This window comes from Astyanax mexicanus, chromosome 13 (genome assembly GCF_023375975.1).
Source record: "Astyanax mexicanus isolate ESR-SI-001 chromosome 13, AstMex3_surface, whole genome shotgun sequence".
NCBI lineage: Eukaryota > Metazoa > Chordata > Actinopteri > Characiformes > Acestrorhamphidae > Astyanax > Astyanax mexicanus.
This window is the reverse complement of record NC_064420.1, coordinates 12,643,505-12,670,330: the sequence shown is the minus strand read 5'-3', so window position 1 is coordinate 12,670,330 and position 26,826 is coordinate 12,643,505. Positions and strand designations below refer to the sequence as shown.

The following is a 26,826-nucleotide window of genomic DNA, read 5'->3' as shown; positions in this document are numbered from 1 at the left end:
CAAAGCTGACAAGTATAAATACACTCTTGTAGGAGTCCATGGCCAAGATTTGAGTAAAAATATTGTCAGTCCTGAGGCTGACAATAGGCATTCCAGCATGCACCCACACCCTGACTGCACTGATCACATGATGCTATGGTGTTCCCCTCTCCCGCTCTAACTTACTAATTGGCTCCACCTGTCCTCCGTAGTATATATACCCCTCTGTTTGCTTAGTTCACTGCTGAGTATTGAATCTAGTATTCCTAGTTCCGATTATCGTCTTCTGCATGGCCCATTTTATTGATTACCTGTTGCCTTCTCCCTTGTTTTGCTGGATTTACTGTATGGCCCTTCTTGCCTGACTACTCTTTGGTATGTTGTTAACATGTGCTGCCATTTTGTTACTGACCATGCCTGTCCCTCACAGCTCTTGTAAGCCTAGTCTCTTCTGTAATAAACTCTTTCATTTTTATCTGTGAGTGTCTGTCCTTAGTCTGGCCAGTGTGAGAAATATTTATGAATCTTGCAATTTTGCCACACTTGATCTTTCCTAAAAATGACTGTGTGTTAACCGGTCATAGCCAGTAACAATGTCATTAATGTCTACATCCTCTCAAAGCTTAAATTCCTTGAGACTCTTTGATCTTTTGCATTGTGCTTCTTTTCTGTTTTACTTAATAAAAACACTAATAATACATTAGCCTTGAGTAATTCTTGCTTATTCTGTGTGATTATGAATGCATTGACATTTTTGTGTTTGTTTTGATTAAGGTGGTCAATCCCCTGTCTCCATTGAGGACCTTAAACCTGCTGGATGAAGCCCATACAGAGTGTGATGAGATCAGACAGATCACTGAGGATTACATACAAGCTCTGCTGGACAGCCAGGCCACATCCCCTGATGGTGAACATCTCTGTTACTTACAATACCCTGCTGCTCAAGCCCTTGTGACACTGAATATTTTAAAATATCTTAAATCCAGTAATGGATCAGTTTAATGGATCTAGTAATCAGCATATCTTTCATTGAGGAAAGAACAGGTAGGTCTGATAAGCCTTTATGTTAGAGTAGATTTATAGTGACTTGAAGTTGATTAAGCTGATTAAGTGCCTAGATTTTCTAGTAAATGTAATTTTGAGTATCTACCTTATTCTGCATGATGCCACAAGAAGGGGGCATGTCTGTTTACTTTGTGTTAGAACTTCTGGTGTTCAAGCCAACCATAGATATAGATTACACCCACAGTAATAATAAACGTACAGAATGATTAGTATAATATACTCAGTTACTTTGTGGGTATCACCAAAATTGGAACGCAGCACAAACAGATTGCAGTGTTGAGGAGCTCTATTTATTTATTTAAATTCACTGACTTTCATCTGTGGTTAAGATGCAAATTTTAAGGGATGGAACCCAACACCAGAACATCCTAATAAAGAGATATAGCTCAGTTCTGAAGGCCCAGTAAAGTGGACGCATCATGTGTGCTTGTGAGTTCTACGCGTGCTCCAGTGCTTGGTGCTTCACTAGAGCCTTGTAACCGAGGTTCCTTTCCACAGAATCTTAGGAGCAAATATACAAATGTTTGGGTGCATGTTTAATTGTAACCCCTTCAGTTGAGCATTTGGAATGTTCTTTCAGATGTGTGTGAGTCTTATTATGAGGAATTAAGGAGGGTCTTTGGCTGGCCGAGGTGTGTGCAGAAGTGGTCCTGGGATCAGCAGGTGAAATACAGCACTGTACTGAAGATCTTTAAAATGCATAAAGAAGAACTGATCTCAGGTATCTATACTTTGCTTGGTATGTTCAACATGTTGCCCATTGTAGAACATGCACAAAAAACATCAATGCTTATTGAACAGTGTTATAGATAATAGATAAATGGGCTTCTTTTGATTTCCATTGTGAGATTTCTTCAAAGCAGGCTTGTTTACAGTTTTTTGAGTCACGGTTTCCACGTAGCAATGCAGTTTTGCAGAATTCACCTGGCAACACTGTAGCAACCACTAAGCAACATCCTGACAGTTGCCTGAAATCCTATAGCAACATCTTGGGCCTAATGTAGCATCCAACTAGCTTCTACTTATCAACAGCACAGAAACCTGATAAACCTCTCAAAGACTACCTAGCAACACAGTAGTAACAACATAAGACACTTACCAACAACATAGCAACCACCAAGAACACCATGAAAATCACTTAGCAACACAATAATACACATACGAAACACCTAGCAACACTCTATTAGCCACTTACCGACACCATAGCAATCAAAAAGAACATCTTAAATATAACTTAGAAAAACAATAAAAACACATAGGAACTACTTAGCGACAGCATAACAACCATCTGGTAAACACTTATTAGCACTGTAGCAATCTTAACAACTTAACAACACCATAATAACTACCTGTGACACCATAATAACCATTTAACAGTGCAATAAAAGCACATAGGAACCACTTAGCAACAGTGTAGTAACCACCTTGCAACACCAAATCAGCCTCTTAGCAACACCTTGGCAACCACCTTGAAACACTGTATCAGCCAACTACCAATACCATATCAAACACCAGGAACACCATAACATTTATTTAGAAACACAATAAAAACAGATATGAACCACTTAAAAATACCTTAACAACCACCTAGCAACAACATATCAGCCACTTACCAACCACCAGAAACACCATAACAATCACCAAAACAAAATGAATACTATACTAAACTCTGCTTCACCCTCTCCTGCAGACCCGTGGAGCAGCAGCATGGTTGAGCTCTTAAGTCAGCAGCTCGTCCAGCATGTGATGATGATGCTGGGTGAAGTGGCAGGTGGTGGTGGGGGGCCGGAGTCTGTGCCCTCTGTAAGGGAGCTGCTGAAGGTGTGCTCATGCTGGGGTCATCACCAGGCTTCCCTCATGCTCGCCACGTTGCACCTGACTGGCCTCGGGCTGCCTCCTGACCAGGAACAGGTAGGAGCTTCTGCTTTAAGACCCGCAGCAGCTGTGATGTAGAATGTGATGGAGTGATCTTAATTCTCTGGGCTCCACAGGGTCACGTGCACAGCCTGATGGGTGCTTTAGGAGATGAGCGTCTGTCTCTGCTTCACCTGGGTTATAAACACATGCAGGGACTGGACGGCTTCCCTAAAGACCAGGACATAGCTTATGCTTACTATTCCAATGTGGGCCGGCAGACCAGCGTTGACCGAGATAACGTCCTGGACTCTGAGGTGGGCAGCTGAAAATGTTTACAGTATTTACACACATAAACTGTATATCTGAAGGATATCATTAAACATCAAACCAGAGTGTGAAGCTGAAGTAGACACTATACTACACTATACTAATACTGGATAGGGCCTCACTTTGCACAAAAAAACAGCCTTCGTTCTTTATGATATGAATTTCACAAGCAGGTCTAGAAATACTCAAACCTCCACCTCTGGCACCAACAATCATGCCACATTCAAATTGACTGAGATCACATTTAATACACTCTCTGAAAAGAGAATGCAAAACTGTCACCAAATTAATGGTGGTGCCATCCCGGATAATGTCTTCAGTATGTTTAGTTAGGGTACACTTAAATCCTGTTGTAATATTTTTTCTGATTTTAAGGGACACTCTGAGGTGTTGCCCAATGAAAAGGCCCTTAGAAGCTATTGTTGGGTAGTGTACCTCTTAATGAAAGATCGCTGACTGCATTTCAAACTTAATATATATTTAGTAGGGATGCTATGGTACATTGTGGCCACGGTTTGGTTCATATCGCAGTTCTTGGTTCAGGGTATCAGTTTGGTTTCGATATATATATCAATATCATCTAGCTTCAACATGCAGTACGTTTGTAGCCCTGTCTATTTTAAATCAACAAGGTGCTCCTACTCACATTTAGAGAGCCTATATTAAATAAATTTTTTTTAATTCAAATCACAACATTTATTGTTATTTTTAAGTCTGCTGACTGTCTTTTTGCCTTGTTTATCATCTACGCTGAAGCCGAAATGGTCCCAAACGGCGGATTTATAAGCTGGCGGCACCTCTTCCAACTTCCTTTACTCCGTTTTGCGTTCACTCGCCATGATCACACAGCTGAGAAAGTTTTGTTGAATTAGCCCTCAAATCTTCAGCATCTGACTTTAGAGCGCTGATTTGTTCCTGGGATATTATATATTCTGAGGAACAGGGCAGGGGAGGAAAACACACCAGCAGGGCAAAAAAGATACAGTGGGAGCACGCTCGTTCACTCTGTTAGTGCGTGCACTGAAATATTGCGGTTCATTAGGGTGTATTGAACCGAACAGACCGAACCGAACAGACCAAACCAAACAGTTAGATAAAATACAGAGAACCGTTGCATCCCTAATATTTAGTAATACACAAACAAATATTTGTTTGTTGTTTTTTTTTTTTCCAGCAATCCATGACTGAGCATGTGCACCTGACGAATATGCAGGAGATGCAGATGCATACAGGGGAGGAGGGGGATGTTGTGCCATTTCTCAAGCTACAGGCAGAGAGAGGAGACATAGAGTCCCAGGTACTGCTTCACCATGTACACAGAGGATTAAGTATCCCTCAATCAGATCTGACTAAGAACCTTAATGTTTAGTATTGCCAACCCAGGTTTTGAATTTTATACTGTACAATACACACACATGTAGTTTAAAGAACATGGGTGAAAATATGTGCAGATTTTACTGTATCACTGCAGTACAATTACTTTGACTTTAATATGGGCAAATTTGACATTTTAGACTAGTGTGCTTTGATTTCAGCCTACATTTTTCAACCCACTATTTTTTAGTGCAATTACTCTGACATGCCAAATGTCATGGCACAGTATCGGTCTAAAGATAAAGAATGCTGCACTGATAACATTGCCTTGCCACGAGTACACTGGCCAACATTTAGCCTCACTTACAAGATAGCACCTCATAACGTAAACAGATGTGGGTATTTTGAAGCTGTTCCACAAGATAATTTACGTTTAACCAGATAATAGCAAATGTTGTAGATCTGCAAAACAAACCTAATGAATGTCAAATCATATTAAAATCTTAAAAAATCAATATTCCTTCAATTTAAATGAGAAATAATTCATATTATAAAACCAAAAAAAATATTAATATCTTGATCGAAGCAGTATTATGTGATGTATTATATAATACCAGATAATAATGCTATATAATGCTGCTTTACAGTTGTGTGTGAATGCATGGACATTTAATTGTAGATTAAAATGGTTTACATGGAAACATTCTTCTTCTTTTTGCTTGTGGTAGAAAACTCTGGCACGGATGTTGTTCTGGGGCAGTAATGGTGTGACGAAGGACATCAGTGAAGCAGTGAAATGGCTTGCAAGGAGTGGACTGCAGATGACCGATGCTACAGCCATGTACGACTACGGCATTCTCCTGCTAAAGGTCAGACAATTCTCAGATCTACTGGACTTGCTTCAGACAGAGGTCAGGAACAGCTGATTTTTTTAAATTATTTTAGATTTTTAAAATATTTTTATCCCAGTTTTCCGGGGAATATTATAACCTGGCATAAATACACTTTTGATGTTACAAACCTGGCTAGTGCTCCCTCTAGCGGTTGAAAATGAACCTTGTCATGGTTCTGTAACTCCAATTCAGTTGATGATAAAATGATAGATATTATAATTATTATAAAGATGTGTAATAGTCTGTTCTGAAGATTTTTTATGTCACTGCTACATTATAGAGTGAAAAATCCACAGGGACATAAAAAGTCAAAACACTGATTGGCTGCTTTTTCTATGCCCCTCTCTCCACTAAGCTCCACCTCGTCTCTTATGTGCTTTTTTCGATTGTGTGTCTTTAGTGTTATAGAAAGATTTTACAGATCCTGATTGGATAAGGATTGATTTATGGCTGTATAATGTATATGGTGGTCATATTAAGTATTCAGTTGGTGTGTGTCAGGGCACTGGAGTGAAGAAGAACCGAAAACTGGGACTGAAACTGCTGGAAAAGGCTGCTGACATGGTGAGTGTTTGTTCAAGTATAGCTAAAGAGAAATTTGTAAAATTCATTGCGTTTTATTTATATGCAAGGCAGATTTATATGAGGTTATGGATGCTGTGAATAAGAGGTGGGCAATATGACAATATTTTATTATATTGTGATACATTATCTTTTGGATTGACAATGTACTTTTTTAAGAATATCGAGGATATTAGTGTCTAAAGATCTCTGACCCAACTCTACATTTATTTACAGAAAGTGTAACTAGTAAAAAAAAAAGTGTTTTAAGGACAAATATTATATATCATGAAAATGTATTTAAATATTTTACCATAATGCCCAGCCCTACTGTGATTAATATGGAAGTGTGTAAGTTTTAAGTGTTTAAGTGTAATGTGTATAATTTCTCTCTGTGACTGTCAGGGCTCGGTGACTGCGCTGAATGGTCTGGGCTGGTACTACAGCACTGTGGGAAAAGACGACAGAAAAGCTGTGCACTACTTTGACCTGGCTGCTCGTAACGGTAGCCGCGATGGGGTCTTCAACCTGGGTGTTTATCACCTGAAAGGGGCCCACCCCGAAACAACTGGAAGGAATGAGGTACGCAAGGATTTTATATATGTTTCAACAAATTACAGTCATAATAAAAATATATATATAAATTCATAACTATTTAGGCCAAAACTAAAATGCATGCATTAATAAATACATTATTTTGAATGCTTGGTTAGTTTCTCTTAAATGTGTCATAGAGGTACGAATAGTATGTGAGAAAAATGCTCAGAATAGATGGTACAAACCTATTTACCCTTTTGTTTTTTTGCTCATAATTAATTAAACGTACTGATGTTCCTTTTATGAAGGCCAAAAAATATTATCTCTATTTTTTTGGCAGGTTAATGACACCACAACAGGCATAGCTACTAGACCAGATACAGCTGTCTGCTAGACTTCTAGAGAGTCTTACCAGCTGACAATAATACTCCAGTGTCTTAAATTCTGTGTCATGATGTGTTTAGCTCCAGTTTGGTTCAGCTAAATTTGTTTTGAGAGGAGAGCTGGTAAAAACTAGCGTTGGCTAGGATTTGCCTTTTAGCTTAGCAGGAACAGTGATAACCACTCTGAACAGACTGACAGTGCTTGCATGACAGCATTGGTGCTGTTATGAAGACAAGGATTGACAAGACAAGACCTCTGTTGTGTCTTTGCAGCTCATTAAGCTGTTTGTTGAGAATTAGGATAATATGTGGCTTTCTGAAGTGCAATAATAGATTTTAATAGATTTCATACATTTCAAGTACAAGGAAGAATCAATCATACAACTAGCTCAATTTAAAAAGAAAGTATTGTGTGTGTGTGCTGTGTGTTTCAGACAGCTGCATTTCAGTGTTTCCTGAAGGCTGGTCAGCTGGGGCATGTGGAGGCGTCAGTAGAGGCAGCATCATATCTCTCTAGAGGAACCGTAGCAGGGGTCCGCAGAGACCCCGAGAAAGCTGTGATGTATGTTCCTGATTTAAGTGTTTCATAGTGTTTGCAATGAGGACTTTAATACACTTTCCACATAACTGAGAGAAGCTTGCCTTAATCCAACTTGAGGTCTACATTTGGGCCCAGTCCCATTTCTCTTTTGTACCCTACCACTTGTTTTTGACTGTAACACTTTCTCTTGAAATCGAGTTTTGAGAGGAAGGGGTGAAATCCTTCTCTTCAAGCACTCGATACAGATGTATAGATAAAGATATATAGCAATGGAGCGATCAAGTTCAGCAAACTATTGTTGTCCATTCCTTAATTCCTCTGTGATGGGGAGCTAAATTTAGCTTTTATTAACTTTTATTTTTTTATTGTTCTATTTCACTTTAAATGCTGCCATCTGTTTCACCATTTATTGTGGAACAGGAAAGTTAGCTAGTTAGCTAGATTCTGAAATGAACTACTAGCATTTTTATATTTGTTATGAAGAAAATGTCCATAAAACATTGAAACTACACATTACACTTTGATAATATAGTGGTTATTGTCATTTTTATCAAGGGAAATACTCCAATTTGTGTGGGGTTCTTTGGTCGCTTGTGCTGCCATCTTGCCAGTGATTTCTATAGTCCTCTGTTTTGAGTGTGCCTCTGAAAGATCAGTTTAAAGGGTCATGTAGCCCCAACACTACCCCTACCCCTCCAGCCTAACAAGAATCGGGACAGTCTATGCTTAGATGTATGCGAAAAACAGAGGGTTGGGCTAAGTGGTGGGGCCAATGGGTGAAATAGGATTGGGCCTATGTCTAGATTTGTGATGTTCCTATTACATTTATTTTTTGCTGCCATTTGTTGCTGCTACTGCTTCTGGGTTTTATGAAATATCATGAAATTGCATTTGAAAACTCTGCAGTGGGTAAAGTTAGATTAGTTTTACAGTTAATAAAACATTCACAATGTAGCAGTCTCTCATTTTAGCTCAGCTAACATTACTATGATATCCTTGTACAGCTTATATCAATTGAAAAAAAAAAACAATCACAGAATAAGAAATACTGTAATATGTCATAGAAGGCATTACCAACCAAAGTGGACAGTGCATTGAGAGACAATGATCACCATTGTCTTAACACATCTGGCTCTACATACAAACAAGCTATTCTGGCAGACCCTACAGACATATCAGTGTGGTTTTCTTTTTTCTTTCATGAACATGGCAAAAGTAATGGGATAGGATAACTAGTTCTTCCCTCATGACATTTGGCATGCCGGTGTATGACTAGACTAAGACTGGCTAAAACTTGGCATGAGTTTGTTTTGGTTAGATTTCACTGCTTACTTCCACAGTCTACTGAAGCAGGTCAGTGAAAAGAATGGTCACCTGGGCTTCAGTGTCCAAGATGCTCTGAAAACCTACCAGCAGGGATCATGGTAAGAGACACATTTATTAATTCATCCTTTGATTTATACATTCTATGCACAGAAATATTAGAAGACCTGCTCATTTGCTTTTTTCTTCTGAAATTAAGGGTATTTAAAAGAGTATATCCTGATTATTTTGAGAACTGGCTATACTATTCTATTCAGACTAGACTAGACAAGCCACTTAAATTTGTCCACTAACATTTGGACATTTTGTTCATTAAGTGTACACCCATTCATTCATCTCATCAGTCCTATTCTGCCTTGTTTTCACTGAAATTTGTACCATTACTTCTGCTATTACTCATGTCTTTGCAACTTAACAAGTCAGTGTGACAAAGCAGTTTTTTCTAACTGACGCTGGATTGTGTAAAAACGTGCATTTGACTTCATTATGTGTGTGTGCTGTGTTTTGTGTTAGGGACGAGGCTCTGGTGAAATATGCTATGCTGGCAGAGACTGGTCTTGTTGTGGCACAGAACAATGCTGCCCACCTTTGTGAGGTATGAACTTACAGCAGGGAAATATTTCACAGTGTGCTAGAGCTGCAATTTTTTTATCAATAATTATTTCTGCCATGCTCTTCATCTCTGCTTCCTGTGGGTATTGATAGAAACAGCATAATGTCAGATTTAAAGGCCCAGAAGACGTTTAAATGTGAAATGTTGTGATATTTACTGAGAAAATGTAATGTAACCAGTTTACGTGACCAAGTTGAGTGACCAAGTCAAGAATGCTAAAGTGTTTTATCAAGTCTCAACTTCTCAGCATGCACCCACTTCCCTGACTCCACTGATCACATGATGCTACGCCGTTCCCGCTAATTCCCTCCTAATTACTAATTGGCTCCACCTGTCCTCCCTGGTACATATACCCATCAGTTTGCTCAGTTCAAGTGATGAGTACTTAAAATAGTTTTCCTAGCTTCTCTATGACATGTTTTATTGTTTTGCCTACTACGTTTCTGACCCTTTTGTGTATTACTGTTTATCGTCTTTTGCCTTGCCTATTCTATTGATTACCTTTTACCTTTCAGCACATTACATTCTGTTACTGACCCTGCCTGTCCCTCACTGTCCTAGCCTACCCCCTTTCATAATAAACTCTGTCTCTGTCCCTGGTCTGGCCTGCACGAGAGCAGCCATAAACCTCCTATTGCGTTTCTGTCCACAGCACATTGGGTAGTGAAGTGCTGTTACAAGTAGTGTCGACAGTTTTTTTTTTATAATCGTCACTGTCGATTGTATTGACTAATTGTTGTAGCCCTACAGTGTAAGTGTAACCACATTTAAGCCTGAGGGACCTCCAAACTGGAAATTCACCTCATTATAATCATGATCTCTGAAGGAGCCATTTTACCAAGTTTGCTTCTTTAGTCATGCACAGGAGTCAAGATGCTAATGTAGCTAACAATTCAAGAAAGCTTAAGACCACTCATTAGCATTATACAAACTTTAATAACAGACCTTCATAGACACTCATGTGACACTTATGTTATTATATTATTATATATTATATGTTATTATACAATGCTATGTATAAAATGGGCATAATACAGTACTTTTCAGTAGAGTGATATACAAAATATTTTGGGCCGTGAGTTTACTACCATATCCCATGACTTTTGCCATTTTTCATAGAGGCTAAAAATGCTGCATTGACCTGCAGTATACTGTATGTTTGGTGTCTTCTGTTCACACATACATTTCTAGCCAGACACGGCCAGTCACAATCACTGCGTGGGTGGTAATGTCTTTCATAACATATTGGTACAAATGTGACACTGTGGATTGAGGAAAATATTAAATGTCTGCACAATTTCAGAACTCTCTTATTTCAGTCACAATATACAGTATTCACAATTTATACACTTCATAATAAATTTACATACTGCTGCTGCCCCATGAATTTTAGCACATCAGTCTGCGTTGCCCAGCTAAAACCTGCATGATAGCAAAGCTAGATAATATGCATTGAAATTATATCTTTTTTTCACTGCAGGTGTTGAAGCACGATTCTAGCTGTCAGTGGAGGTATCATAACTACTCCACCTATAACCACGTTCCTCATCCATCTGGTAAGTTCCCAACCTTGCGTGTGCTGGTTCAATATCCTTACTTAGTCAGCCATAACATTAAAATCACCAGTTATTGCCAGGGTCACCCTCATGCTGCCAAAACAATCTAATTTGTCAAGGTGTGTCACAAAGACTTCAAAGGGGTAATGTGGTATGTGGCCCCAAGATTTTAGCACAGGAGATCCTGTAAGTCCTGTAGGTTGTGAGGTGTGGCCAGGGCCGCTTCTAGCCCTTTTAGGGTCCTAAGCACAAATGGTTTGTGTGTGTATATAGGACTTGTGTAGCATTCACATCTCCACTTTTCCTACCAGGTCTTCTGAAAATGGGGGATCACTACAGCTCTCTGGGTGATATGGTAAAGGCTATAGGGTTGTACAGCAGAGCAGCACTACTGGGCAGTCCTCAGGTACCACTCACAATCACACTCACCTCTAAATCAGTGTTTAATTGTGATATCCAATACACACGTTCTTCAATAACGCTTGGTTGTAGATTTCTCTTTGTCAAAATATTATATATTCCCTGTTGGTATTTTACAAATTTTACAAATTACAGGAAAAACAGGGTTTTTAGAATACTGTACTCAGAATGATCTGATTTATGGTCATATAAAGTGTGATATATGAACTTATATTTAACTTTTAGTATAAATGTTTTAGATGTTGTCTGATGTTGTGCTCATGCTTTTAGGGAATATATAACCTGGCATCTTTGGCTGAGGAAGGATACAGTATTTCTACAAGTGTTCTGGAGCAGATGAAGATTCGGACAGAGCTGGATAAGAGCACTGTGGTGGAGCAACTTTTACTGAGGTGGGGAATTAAAACACTTGTTATATTTGTTCTGTATTCTGTGTGCCAGTAGTGTGTATTTACAGCAGCTCCCCTATTCTCATTTGTGTGTGGAATCAGACATACATCAAATTGAATTGAACCGTGATAAAATTATGGGTTTTTAGATGTATTAAGGGTGGCATGGGTGTTGAGTGGGTACAGTCTTAAAATGTGAGCAAATGCTAAATATTTTTTTTTTATGTAGAAATGTTTTCACGCTCATATTTCTTGCAGTATTTGTGCACTTTTGCTGCCTCAGACATGACATGTGCACCCCCAAGTGGTCTACTGAGTCTATAGCTTCAATAGAGGATGAAATGCAAAGGATTTTTTTCTGTATTGGCTTCTTTCTACTAGGGATGCACCAAATTTATTCAAACTAAATGATATGCTTTAAAATGGTAAAAAAAAGGGACAAGACTGAGTTATTTAAAAGAACAGTAATAAATGCAAGCTAGTGTGCAAAATGGATACAGGACTCAAATTTCCAAACAATGGATAGAGTTTTCTGCCCTACCTGCTCATCCCCAGACATGAAGCTCACACAGATTGCCAGATCTACACACAGGGACAAGTGACAATGAGTCTTACTCTGTAGCTGATCAGTAAATATACACTATACATTTGCAATGTCCAAATTGCCTGTCTCTGCTATTTTAGTGGTGGTGGTAAATTGCCTAGCTATGGTTAGCAAACCTTACTAAAGCTCAGTGATTACCTGACAATATGTATTCATCCAGATGTCTAATTTAGTTCAGCTTATTTCACAAATTTCTTATTTTTCTCAACTTGCTACCCTTTTTCACTCCTCAAAAATCCTAGATGTCTTCATGGTTGTTTCTAACTCCCTGACGTGTACAGTATTTTTTGCACTATAAGGGGCACTTAAAATCCTTTAATTTACCCAGAAATTGTTAGTGCGCCACGGCTGGCCTTAGTACAATCTAAGCTTACTGTAAATAATTGGAAGCACTTTACTCGCCCAAATAAATAGTTTTTAGGAGAGAAATATTTGTAGATTAATATACAGCGATCGTTTGACTTTAAAATATATATATATATATTTTTTTTAAGAATTGCAGTTTTGTTTAGTTTACGCCACCTAGCGGCAAGACCTGCTAAATTAGAACAATAACATGGCGAGACCCCTGTTCCTTACTAGTGTAGCATAATGCGACTTATAATCCAGTGTGCCTTATGTATGAAAATAGACATTTATTGATAGTGCACCTTATAATTCCAGTATGCCTTATAGTGCGAAAAATGAGGGTATTTTACAAATATGCAGTAAGGATGGAGACTTTGACATTAAACAATGGTTTAATAAAGGGTTTTTAAATGGATCTATGATGCTGTAGAAGAACCTTATTTGGTTCCATAAACAGGGTAAAGAACTTTCAAATTAAATAAAGAAACCCCAAAGAATCAAATAAAGACTCTTACATATCCGCTACATTACAGACATTCTTCGTTTTGGAATGTAACCAAGATTTATTCTTCTTTGGCATCCCTCAGAGCACCATCTGAAGTCCCTTTCTTTTGAAAAATTGTTGTATAGTGTACTGCAGTCTTCGCTCCTTGCTGTCTAGAGTAGTCTAGTGTTCGTCTGGTTCTCCAGGTAAATTGGCCATGGCAAAATGTATAATATTCAGGTGGAACTATGTGATAGACAGTCTCTGTAGGTGGGTTTCGGGCCAGCTGCCACCAGGGCCTGGATCTGGAACAGGAAGATGTGGATTAGAAGCAGAAACTTTAAGAAATGGAATTAAACAAAATTACTGCTTAAAAAGCTGTAACTGTAATGCAGCTAAAACTGTTTTCCAAATACTTGAATAAATTGTAATTAAATCAAATTGGCTAGATGCATGAGACTGCGCTGCCTGTTTCCGTTCTACGACTGGTAAGCGGAGTCATTTCTGCTTTCTGGCGCCGGTCAGCAGACAGTATGGCTTTCTACACGCTATCTCTCCAGGACTTACCAAAAATAACGATAAATGATGTTCAGCGCATCGTGCAAGCTTCCACAGCAGCACCCAGGAATAAGAGAGAGAAGGGCTTCAAAACACTCGTCGCTATTACTCTGTACTTCTGCCGGCAGTTCTCCCCACAACAACTCCAACCGGAAACTAGTATGCTTTCCACTTGCTACCCGAATGTTAGGTATCTATCTTTGCCATCTTGTGCACAGAGTGGATTCTAGTGACTTAGATCAGGTTAGAGGTTTATACTCATAAAGTAGAACACTACATTAGAACAAACCTGAATTTTAACCTGGAAACAATACAGCTATAATTTTGGCAATTCAACAAGTGTTCTTATGTATAAGTAGGCTTGTGTACAGTACAGTATGTGTGTAATATGAATTTATCTCACTGTGCTCTTTCTGCTACCCACCGCAGGTGCAGGGATTTTGAAGGAGTGAAGGATGATATAAGTCCGTGCTCTCTGGCTCTGTTCAGAATACAGTTGGGAAAGGCATGGCAGAACTTCACTCACAGCAGCACACAGCTGATCCTGGTTTGGGGGACCCTAACCACTCTCTTCTTGTTTGTGCTGGGCATCAGCATACGGAGTGCTCTCTGTAAGCTAATCTTCTTATCCTTTAGCATGTAACAGTTAGAAGAATCCTGGTTAAAAACAATCAGAATGTCTCTTGAAATAGCTGGACTGAAATTTTCCAGACCAAAATTAAAACTTTAACCACTGTTCTTGTGAGGTGTGCACGTTTGGACACGCATCTGCACAATTTGCATTTATAATCTGTGGGTCAAATGATGGCTACTACTGTTTTTATCTGAGAAATTCCAGTAACAGTCAGTTATAATGTGCTGCAGTCTTTTCATGGCATTAAATAATTAATTAAATTGTTTCTTGCTTTTTCTCCAGCCCATTACTCTGCATATTACTCAGTGAGACAGTTAGATCCTGTCAATCAAACAGGTGTGGAAAGTCTGGACACAGCAGCATCTCATCAGAGAGGACCTCAATTTCCCCCAGGACTCACTCATTTGGAACAGAATGGCCGCTCTCATTCGATTCAGAACAGACAACAACTGCAAGAGGCAGCAGATCTGGTGATCACGGCAACAGGAGTGTGTGTGTGCGCCCTGTGTATCATGTTCGTGACTCACCTGTTTTAAATGAAGAGTTTGAACAGACAGAGCTAGTATTGGTGAGGTTTGACTTTTATACTCAGGGGTGCAAGAAATGTTTTTTTACATGTACTTTTAAAAATAAAGGAGGTTCAGGTAAAGAAAACTCCACACTAAATACAACTTTTTATTTTTTTAGTTTTCAAATTAGGAAATGGCCATTTTCACATTGAATTAAAACAGATATAAGTCCGGGAACACAAAACCAGTTCAAATGGTGATCTGAGACACTTTTTAAACAGATACAAAACTTGTCTTTTAAACCATTTCAGGAGGTGGTCTGAGACGCAGATCACTTAAACCACTTTAAACCAGTAATAATTGCTCTGAACCAAGCTAATTTGCATATTCTATTCCTAACACAGACTCTTACAGATACAAATCACTCAAACCTCTTTTATACAAACAACAGTCAGTCACTCAAACCACTTTTGTAGGTGGTCTGAGACACGTTTAAAACATTAAAATCCGATCACTCAAACCATTTCAGGAGGTGATCTGAGACACAGATCACTCAAACCAGTTTAAACCAGTAATAATTGCAGTGAACAAAGCTAATTTTCATATTCCATCCCTACCACAAATCAGGTTAACTGGACACACAATTGAATACCAAGTGTAAATGCATGTGGTTAAAATCTTACCAGGATATAATCCAGATACTTACTATTCACATGAAGTGACCAGGTGTAAACAGCGGCATTGAAGTCAGATCTGATTAATGTGTTTTATGTTTGTTTGTTTTAATTTGATTTCAAAAAGGCCATACGTAACCTGTTGTGCTTGACCACAAATCATTATATTTCTTAAAGGAAAGGTTTGCTGGAAAAATCTAATTAACATAACTGATCACTGACCTCCCAGTGCTGTCAATTGGTCAAGACACATTTGATACAAACAAACACTGGTATCCCCACTCAGGTATATATACATATATGCTTCAATGGTCTATCCAAAAAGCTATATAAACAAGTTAAGAATTGTAATAATGATATTGAAACAGTAATGATGATACAAAAGCATGGATAGATGTTAATAAGTAAATATTTAAGCTGTTTGTTTGTTCTTGTTTTAATAGAATAAAGTCATTAATACCATATTCACCACACAGTGTTAGTGTTGACTCTATATGTGAGGGTCAGTGGATGTCAGTGAGTCAATGATGGGTCAAGAAGGGGTTAAACATGGACTAATCTGGACATGGGGCCTAGATGGGACCCATTTGGGATTAAGGTAGTCAGTCATGATGAGGTTCATTGGTGAAGCCCATTAAAATCTGGGTCCCAGTTTCAGGGCCCATTGCCCACCTGTAGCCCACCTAGCCCATGTTCCAAACACAAGAGACTCACCTGAGCATGCTGACTGGATTAATTATGACCTTATCTTTCTTTCTGCAGGTCAAGGACTAATGCGTAAAACTGTGTGAGTGTAGGAGTACGCAAGGCCATACGAGCACAGGATGGGCCCACTGATTATGCTGATAACGCTCATAGATAATGGGTGCATACCTCAGGATCCGGAACACTTTTTCACTGTGCTTATATGGGCAGGGAAGTCCTTACCTGAACAAGAACATAGGCTGAGGTTCTGCTGTGTGAAGGTTAAAGCTGATATTTATGGTTCTGCATGATCTAGGTCACCCTTTAAAACATAATCAATTTTTTAATTGGAGATCTTCTTGATAGTTCTGATAATATTATTATTATTGTTCTTGTTGTTATGATCACCATCATCATCATCCAAATCACCATCCAAATGATCCAAGTCAGTATCACGTTCAAAGCCATGACTGCAACCACTGTAACTACCAGTAAATACAATCCAATCTGGGTCAAGTCTATAAAGATCAGAATAAAACTAATAAAGCACTGTGTTAATTATTTCATGTGAATGTCTAATTTCACCACTAGAGGGAGTCAAAGCTCTACTAATGATCTGCTGGGTAAATCCACCAGTGAATCACCAGGGGGAGCACGAGCAGCTCTTACTAAAGAACAGCTTCCCCATAGGGACATAACTGATCACTTATATACTTATTATCCCTCCTTTTTAATGACTGGTGACTCATGGTAAAGATAATAGTGATGTTAACGACGATGATGGTAAATAAAAGTTGGACATTTGCAGTTGTAAAAAGTAATGTGCGATAAGGAGAGTCTCTAATCCACTATATCTTAAAAAATGATACAAGCTAACACCCCCCAAATGTTTAAAAAAATTATAATATTGACTACTAATTAAAAAATAAATATTAATTTGATCTACCCCTCAATCCATTAATACAATCCTGAATTGGAAGCTGACTCTCACCTTTATGTTCTATAATAATTGTACAACTTATTCCTTATTCCTATTTCTGCTCCTGATATATCCATCCCGCCATCTTTCCATTCATCCATTCATTTAATTGTTAAATGTTGAATCTGCTATATGCTTTACTGAACTTCAGTAAATTCCTGGATACAGGAGCTTATTGATGTTATTGATGTATTCAACCATCAACCATTATCCAACTAATCATTAAATGTTGAAACTCCATATATGCTCTATTGATATTGTATAATTTTAATTTCCTCCCTGGGTACAATAACTAACAATATAGTCTGTCTGTCCATCCATCCATCTATCTAAACATCTATTCATTTACTTCTTGGTGAAAGGTGGATAGATCCATCCATTTTTTAATCTATCTATACTTATTGTAAAAATGACATTTTTTTAAATGCCTACAGAATTTGTATAGCTTCAGTCCCTTTGCTGGGTACAATAACTAATATTGTCACCCATCCATCCATCCACCCTTCCTTCCTTTTGTCCATCAATCTATCAATTTACCCAGCTACCGATTGTTTAAAGCTGCCTCTTCAAAAATGCGTGTTTATAAATTGTGTAATTTAAATGTCTTACAATGGTACAATAACTATTATTGCCATCTATCCAGCCATCCAGTCTTCCTTCCTTCCTTCCTTCCTTCCTTCTATTCATCCATTTAACCATCTATCCATCTACCTCTTTTTAAAAGCTAACTCTTTCTAAATGCTTTGGTTAAAATTATTGTATAATTTAATTGAAGTTTTCTTTCTTGTGGTACAGTAACAATTACTGTCCATCCATCCATTCGTATATACCTATTGTTGAAACCTAAATTCTTTTTAGACATTGCATATCTCTGTCCATTACTCATATCCATCCACCTCTCTACCCAGTATTGAAAGAGGCCCCTATCTCTAAATGCACAATACCAATTTAATATCTGACAAGGTTACAATACCTATTGTTGTTATCTATATGTCCATCTATCCATAAATTGCTGACTCCCTCTTTTATCGCTTAAAAAATTATATAACTTTTTTCAGCTACGTGTTGAAAGATGTACACACCCATATTGTTTATTGACCTGCAGCTTGGCCTGAAGTACCATTACAGTACAGTACAGTAAGGTCGGGTGTCCTTTAAATTGTGTTACTTTACTGATTTTCTGATCTATCTGATTAGATTCGCGGAATGATAAAGTGATTTAAAGTGATATGACTGTAAGTTCACGTCTCTTGTCACAATACAGTAAAAAATTGGGTGTTATAGATTTGATATCTATATATTTATTCACATTATAGCACACTTAAAAGAGCTGCCATCTACACTGGTCAAGCATAACATTATGATTTGTTTATCCTTGTTTTCTACACCCATTATCTTTTTTTTTTTTTTTTCAGCTCCACTGGGCATACAGGACAATTTGTAGTTCTACAATTGAAGGCTGTAGTCCTGTATCTGTTTCTCTGCATACTGTATTATTCTTGTATTCTTAGCACTGCTGTGACAGTGGCATAGTGATGGTGATTTAGTGTGTGTGTCATGTTGGTTATGGGATGGATCAGACACAGCAGTGTTTAAAAACTCCAGCAGCACTGCTGAGTCTGATTCACTCATAGCAGCACAACACACACTACTAACACACCATGTTTATTAGTGTCACTGCAGTGCTGTGATGACCCACCACCTCCAACAGGGGGTCCTTGGTGGTCCTGTGGGTTCCTTATCATTGAAAAACTAGAAAGTGGTCATAAAGTTCTGCTTGATCGGTCTACATTACACATCTCAGTGTTTTCATGACGCTGTCCGTGTTTAGAATGCTACATTTACTGAAATAGAGTTCAGACCTGGGGTCAGCCTGTCCAAACATGGGAGTGTAATAACAAGGCCCCCTGTGTTTTTCTTTGTTGTTTTGTCCGCATACAGACATTATTGTGCTCTACTGCCTCTGACTCGAGTCTTGAGTCAAAGTTCATGGAAGGGAATACCTCAGCCTCCATGGCCTGGTCTCTGATGTCACCAATGTGGTTGTTTTCTGTTTTTTTTTTTACCCTGAGGGACAGAGAGAGAATACCACCCAGCCTTTACAACACTGTCTTCCTCTCCAGAGTCCAGGCCATAACCATATCTGTATGAACGGCTGTAATTTACCTTTGAGGTGACACGGAAAAACACGTATAAGTACTATTTTTGTCCATAAGGGGGTTCATTCAAGGACAATAACAGTCATTTAAGTCTTAGCTCTGCACAACAAGAAACTTTTGCTTCAGGCTGTGGGCCTACATAGTGATATTCCGCTGTCTTTAGATTGCGTCTTGATTCATTTGCCTTTTTTTTTATCTTTCTGGGCCTGATGATTCATATCATAGTGTACAAAATTCAAAATAGACAGACAAAACACGTCGTCACTGAGAGCGATTAATGCCTAAGTATCTCCAAGCATATTTATGCTGATTTTGCATGATTTTACGCTGAGTTAAAGTCATCTAAAAACAAACATGTTATGTGAAGAGATGTGTGCACATTAAATTTAATCTCCTGCACATGATCCTCACGTGTGCCACGTGGTTTTGTTGCTGCAGTTGTTTTAATTAGTGTTTTGAGACACTTCATTTTCAGTAAATACACTTTCACCTTCTAACACCTGCCACTGTACACAAAAGGGTTCTATGACTAAACCATGTGCACAATAGAATAGACAACAGTACAATAGAACTGTACCATAATAGCACCTTTTCTGCCTATGAAGTATTATTTAACCAAGCAAAGTAATTACACTTTAAATAGATCTTTATTTTATGATGGCTCAATAGAGTTATTACTATACATAGAGTTCTTGGTAACACTTTACAATAAGGGTACATGAAATAGCATAAATTCATGCAGTATTTCATGAGTGAGTAATCATTCATTAAAATGGCATTTTTGAGGATGTTGAAAGAATTGTTGTGATCTGTTGAGCTCCAGATTCAGCAGACCAACTGGTTGATCACCTACTACTACCGACCAGATCACATACTAACTAACCATGGAGTCGAACCAACTATCTAAACAATTAGCTAGATAATCAGCAAAGAATTTAACCAGCCAACTATATAACTAACAAGCCAACCAACTAATCAACTTACCACCTATCTAGCTAACCAACCAACCAGTCGATCAACTACTAACTAACCATAGAGTCGACCAACTGTCTAAACAATTAACTAGATAAGCAAACAGTTTAACCAGACAACTATATAACTAACAAGCCAACCAACAAAGTGATCAGCTTACCAACTATCTAGCTAACCAACCAACCAGTTGATCACCTACTAACTTACCATGAAGTCAACCAACTATCTAAGCATTTAACTATAGTTAGCCAACCAGCCAACTATATAACTAACAAGCCAACCAACTAATAAGCCTAACCATTACCTAGCTAATCCACCAGTTGTCCAACTAACCAGCCACCCACACTGTATCCAGAATAAACCCTGTCCTCCTCATTTGAGGTTCTTCTACTTTTAACTTAGAAGGGGCTGATTAGTTGCATGAGATGAGTTTGGTAGGGAGCAAACATTACAATGGACCAGAGTTGGGAACCACTGCTATAAAGGACCATGAAAACGAAAAAAAAAAATCAGTTCTTTCAATGAATCAGTGCTTTAGTGCTTCTTTATATATAAGGAAAATCTCTTACTAAATGTAGTTCTTAAAAACATTTTTAAAAATGATTCTATGAAGCATCAGAAATAGAACCTACTATGGAAGCCAAAGAACACTTAGTATCATATGTAATATTTATTTATTATTTGAAAATACTATACTATATATACTTATACTATAATAATATACATATACTACTAATATTTTTACTCAATTACATTTCCAAAAGAAACACGTTTTTAGTCCTGACATTTTTTATCCATACCTTTAAAGCATTTTGGATTCCACTTCTGGTTCTATGGAGTTATTGCCTTTATTAAAGTACCCTAAATAACCGTGTTTGAAGTGTGGATGAACTGTTAAGATCTGGATTCAGCAGATGAAGATTCAACTCAATGAATAATATAATTTTAATATTATTATTAATAAGGCCAAAATGGAACGAAACATTTTAATGGAGGCACCTTTATGGGTTGCATTAATGCAAATAAAGAATAATATAAAATATTATATTTTCTTTCTTGCCTTTCTTTTTTTAAATGTGTGATTAAATGGAATTAAAGCTAAAGACTTTAAGATTACAAATGATAGTTTACCAGGCTTTTGTACTGAAGTGATGAAGCACTCCTGCACAGGCTCTAAAAACAGTGTTTAAACCAGCTTTTACTTTTACGATCAGAAGGCAGTAATGACAGAAACAAATATGGCGCAATCCTGAACCCGGTGCACTTTGTCAGATGTTTATAAGAAAGCTCCCTCCCCTCCCAGTTATGGTCTTGATTACTCTCCAGGTGAGGTGATATAGTGTGAGCTCTAATAGGTGAGTTATTAAAGAGCTTGATTACTCAATCTGAGATAATGTGCTGACATCTCTCACATTGTCTCAGCCATGGTGATGATTCAGTCCCTCCAGAACTGTATTTTCTTCTGAAAAGCAAAAGTCAAAACCTCAAAACATCTGAATGCTACAATCACGCTGCAGGAGAAAGTTGAAAGTTCACTAAAGGACAAACTTCTAGGAGCAAGCCTGGATCAGAAGGTGTGTCCCAATTGAGTACTAATTACTAATACTAACTAGTTTCTGAGTGTGTATCATGTGGTATAGATAAAAGTGTCAAAGTTGTGTAAACTTAAATTTACATGATACATACTCAGAACCAGTCAGTTATTCAGTGTGGTTATTATGAACATTACTATCCCACAATGCAATGCAAAAACAAAAAGGGAGAAACTACTCATGCCTGGAACAATAAAAAAATAAAGAAATAAAATGGAAAAAAAAAACTGCTGGAGAACGTGTCATGCTTCATCACTTCATGTTAATACAAAGCTGTAAATACGTTAATATTTAATGTACTAATCTGCCAAACCCACACTATTAAGATAAGTATATTTAAAGCTTATAAAATTTCGAGTTGATATAGCTTAGTATTAGTGTGTAGTTATTAGTATGCAATTGGGAATCAGAAAAAATGTAGGTAAATACAGCTGTTGGAACATGAGGTTATTGGATCTCCAAATGCTCTCTCATACAGTATGAGTCAAAAGTTGGACACTTTTTTTTTAATCAGTGGTTTGAAAAATATTCTACATAGAAGATTAATAACTATGAAGAAAAACATATGGAATTATTTAGTAAACGAAAAAGCAGCTTTGCACATTTTGGCATTTTCTCATTCAGCTTTATGATGTGGTTGTAAAGTCGTGAAGAGGTATAGTTACAGGTGTACAGAGAATATACCTATTTGAGTAATGTTCTAATCCATATTATGGCAAGAACTGCTCAACTAAGTAAAGTAAAAAAATGATGAAACATTTGAAGAGCTTTAAAAGTATGTTCAAATGCAGTCACAAAGACAATCAAAAACATTATGATGAAACTGGCACTCATCAGGACTGGAAGGGAAGAGCAAGAGTTACCTCTGTTGCACAGGATTAGTTCATCAGTTACCGGCCAAGTTAACAGCTCCCCAGATAAGAGCTCCTAAATGCTTCACATAGTATTATGGTTTGTTAAACACTTTTATTTTACTACATGATTCCTAATGTGTTTCTTCATAGTCTGGATGACTCAGTATTCATTTATAATGTCAGAAAACAACTTAGGGCTAATTTATCATGTGTAATGGGTTTCCATGGTCCCCGAGCTTTGCAGACCCCAGTGTAGCCTAATTGTCCCACCTGCTCAGCTGATAGTTATGCAAATGGTCACTTAAACCACTGACCACACATGGCTGTTTTTGTAAAAGATGATAAGGATAACGCGAATGCTCAGATGTTTGTGCTGCTCAGAACCTGTGCTTTCTAACTTTTTAGAAAAGTAAGAAATTGTATGTTTTAGCAAATTAACTCTCAGCACAAAAAGTACCTAAATATGTATATTTATGAAGCATAATCTCCCTCCTTAAAAAATAATGTACTTACAGCTGGCAGCACAACCTAGCTAGCTTGTCTTGCTAATATTAACCAAAAAAGTTAGCAAACTCCACATGCTACATAGTAATGCTACGTTCTGTTTACCTCAGAAGTCTGAAGTTGGAGCTGGAAATGACTTCACACTAACGTTGACGATGTTCCAGTGAAACATTCAGAAAAGTCTGCACTATTTCAAAGCAAATCAAATCAAATAAAAAAACAAATTAAACATTTTGAGTTTGCCACAGCTGGTTTGACAATAATTTACTATGGTTTTATGGTGAATAACTGAAATATATCCTACTTTTTATGTATCGTATTTTTCTCGCTGTCAGGCGCACTTAAAATCCTTTCATTTTCCCAAAGATCCTCAGTGTTCCTTATTATCTGGTGCACATTATGTATGAATTTAACCAGTCAGGTATTAAGGAGCAGTAAAGCCACTCTGCTGCAGTACAGCATTATACAGGAGCTTCAGTTTCTCTTCAGCAATATTAGCATTAGCTGCTAAGCGCTAGCTCTTTTGCAGTTCAGAAATGAGTATTATGGGACTGTAGCCTGCTGCTAACCCCGGCTAGCACTGCTGGAGCTGTATAATCATTTGCTGCTAACCCCCGCTAAACGCTAGCTCTTTTGCCGTTCACAGGTGAGTTATATAACCCGGCCACTCAAAATACTAAGACTAAAACTAAATCAAAATCACCTGTAAGATTAACACTGTGATAAACTGTTGCTTTATAATTTGCTTTATGTAGTAGCCTGCATTCAGGGGGGAGAATAATTATTTTATTAAATATCATTTTATTTAAGGACCAAACAGGTAGGGTGTGGGGTATATTTGTTGTTCTTTTGCTGCTTGGTATTTTGGACCCAGTATACATTAAATTAAATGAGTCCAATAATGACTAAACACACATTTCTGAAGTCAGTGTTCCCCATCACCCACCATAGATCAGCTGTCCAGCATCCAGTGTTAGTGTTACAACATGCTACATACTGGTTCTTCCACTGCTGGTGCTATACAACTGAATATATAAAACCTATTTAAATGTATAAAAGACTTTTTAAAATGAATTTAAAAGCAATTTGACCAGTGGTAGGATGGTCCCCCCTTATATGTGAGTCTTGGTCCTCCCAATGTTTCTTCCTCCTCCTGCAGCTCTGAGGGAGTTTTTCCTTGCCTCTGTGCTCACTGAGGGTTCTGTATTCTGTATTTTCTATGTTTAATGTTTTGCCTGATTCTGTTCTGTGATCACATTTCTTTTTTTTATCAATATATTTATTGCTTTCCTTTTAAACAATCATAGCGATATTACATATGACAGATACTTCCAAATAAACACAATTAATCCACCACACCACACCCACCCCACCAACACCCACTACCACCCCACCACACTCACTCCCACCCCACTGACATCCACCCCACCCCAACAACACCCACCCCACCCCACCCACACAGTGTCATGAAAGTCCACAGAAGAAAAAAAAAAGGGAAAAGCAAACAAAGTAGCAAATAAGATGTAAAGAAATCCACAGAGCAGAGCCAGCATACTAGTAAATAAAATTACAGGTCCACAAATACAGTCCGTAACAGCAACTCGATTACAAATATTGTCCTGGATTTTAAGTATATTATAAAATATCCCCAATATTCATAAACCAGTTTAGATTTTTCCTTATATTGAAAATGAAAATGATTCTTTCTGGTGGGATATAGGAAGACAGCTCTTTCAGCCACAGCAAGATATCAAGAGGTTCAGGTGATTTCCATTTGATGGTAATACATTTTTTTTGCAGCCAGGAGTGACATCTTAATAAAACTCAAGGTTCCTCTCTTTCTGATCTTGAAATATACTGTAGATTCATCTCCTAGCAAGATGAGTCTAAGTGACAGAGGTAAATCCACTTTAGTGACCTCCAAGATAACATTTAGAACTGCCCTCCAATACTCCTCCAGATTTGGACAAGACCACAGCATGTGTGATAACTTTCCAACGGCCACTTTACATCTAGGGGAATATATTGAGAAGTCATTATTCATGGGGTGGAGCCTTTCAGGAGTAACGTATATCCGATGAAGGATATTAAATTGAATTAATTTCTGGCGACTATTAAAGGAGAAGGATTGATTTATATTGTGATATATATTGATATTGACTGATATGGAAAACTTTTTTGTGATAAGATTTATTCTGTATCGCCCAGCCCTAGGTCATATTGGTGTTTAGCAGAGTAACAGCACAGATGAAGGTAAGCTATTGTTCATTAATAAATGTGACATATCAGTTATGTTAGAGCACAAAAATTGCAAGCTTGGCTTTAAGTCTGGAAAATATTGGGCTGTGTGCCAATAAGCTCAAGTGTTACTGAGGGCATCTCGCTCTCTCTGCTGAAACAGAAGCTTAAAGTTTATGATACAAAATCATTTAATGGCTAATAAAAATGAACTGATAACGATTCTGATAATGATGCTCTACTCAGCAGAGTTAGAGACCCATCAGAAAGAAGACCTTGCAGTAATTATAAAGACCAATCAAATCAAATAGGAAAGCCGCAGTTGGTAAACCCCGACCTCTAGCCCTGTTCAGAATTTTCCGTGACGTTGGTTCACTGTGCTTCTGCAATAATTCAGTAGCTAATAATCAATCGCATTATATGCTGAAACAACACGTAAGAACAGGGAATATGAAGTGCGACCTCAGGGGGAGGCTTGGAAACAACCACACCTGTATAAGTTAGGAGGTGTTATCTCGAACCTTGAACACTGGCCAGTGAGCTGATGGCAAGCCAACATACATTACTGGAGTTGGAGCGAGTCCTGATAGTGAGTTTCAGATGCGTAAGGCATTCTGTGTCTGTGTGAACCAAGAAATATTTAACAGAAGGCATTATCACCCACTGTGGACAGCACTGTGCACGGTAATGATCGTGACCAGCTGTGTCTGGCTAGAATTGTCCTTGTGAACAGACTAGCAACTCTGCAGAAATCACATTTACATTCAATGCAGGAAACCCCATATGCATTTGGCTCCACATCCAGTGGTGGCTCAGTGGTTAGAGCACTACCTGGGCACCCAATAATGCTTCCAGCACAAGTATGGTCACTATGGATGTCTTGTCTGAGTCCCACAGGTCCATACGACATTAGTTCCATGGGGCATGGCAAAAGTCATGGGACATGATTCCTGTCTAAAAATCTAACTATTTGACCTCAGTGTGACCAAGACAATTTAGTGCTTTCCTTCATCGAATCACTGAATGTACTGGTGGACTGGGAACCACTGGTTAAATGGTTGAGTGGCTGCAATACGTATTTTTAAAATATTTATATTCTCCATTCTACTTATGCTATTTTTACCTTCTGTGCATGCCCATTTTCTCTTCGTCTTACTCACTTTTTTCCATCACATCAAATCTGATCTGGATGTTCATGGATTAGGTGTTTTAAATCACATATTTATTGTGACCCAAATTGGAATTTAAAAAGTCAAATTTAGTTGTTATATGTTT

The 26,826-nt window shown here is 37.9% G+C and overlaps 1 protein-coding gene across 2 annotated transcripts in view; it reads left to right on the top strand.

Annotated features, from left to right (window-relative positions):
* Positions 1 to 17,472, top strand: part of LOC103041895 (protein sel-1 homolog 3) — a 30,112-nt gene extending 12,640 nt beyond the window's left edge. Inside the window, exons 8-24 of one of the 2 annotated variants that reach the window (XM_007233408.4) lie at positions 754 to 886; positions 1,625 to 1,765; positions 2,735 to 2,955; positions 3,036 to 3,215; positions 4,403 to 4,525; positions 5,271 to 5,411; positions 5,937 to 5,999; positions 6,402 to 6,578; positions 7,351 to 7,478; positions 8,798 to 8,881; positions 9,294 to 9,375; positions 10,874 to 10,949; positions 11,261 to 11,355; positions 11,640 to 11,761; positions 14,182 to 14,363; positions 14,669 to 14,954; positions 16,332 to 17,472. In XM_007233408.4, the coding sequence (XP_007233470.3) occupies positions 754 to 886; positions 1,625 to 1,765; positions 2,735 to 2,955; positions 3,036 to 3,215; positions 4,403 to 4,525; positions 5,271 to 5,411; positions 5,937 to 5,999; positions 6,402 to 6,578; positions 7,351 to 7,478; positions 8,798 to 8,881; positions 9,294 to 9,375; positions 10,874 to 10,949; positions 11,261 to 11,355; positions 11,640 to 11,761; positions 14,182 to 14,363; positions 14,669 to 14,922 (2,202 nt within the window). In that variant the 3' untranslated portion in view covers positions 14,923 to 14,954; positions 16,332 to 17,472. Of the gene's footprint in view, positions 1 to 753; positions 887 to 1,624; positions 1,766 to 2,734; positions 2,956 to 3,035; positions 3,216 to 4,402; positions 4,526 to 5,270; positions 5,412 to 5,936; positions 6,000 to 6,401; positions 6,579 to 7,350; positions 7,479 to 8,797; positions 8,882 to 9,293; positions 9,376 to 10,873; positions 10,950 to 11,260; positions 11,356 to 11,639; positions 11,762 to 14,181; positions 14,364 to 14,668; positions 16,038 to 16,331 lie in introns of those variants that run through there. The other variant, XM_022677555.2, reaches the window with a different exon arrangement.
* Positions 17,473 to 26,826: the final 9,354 nt, after the last annotated feature.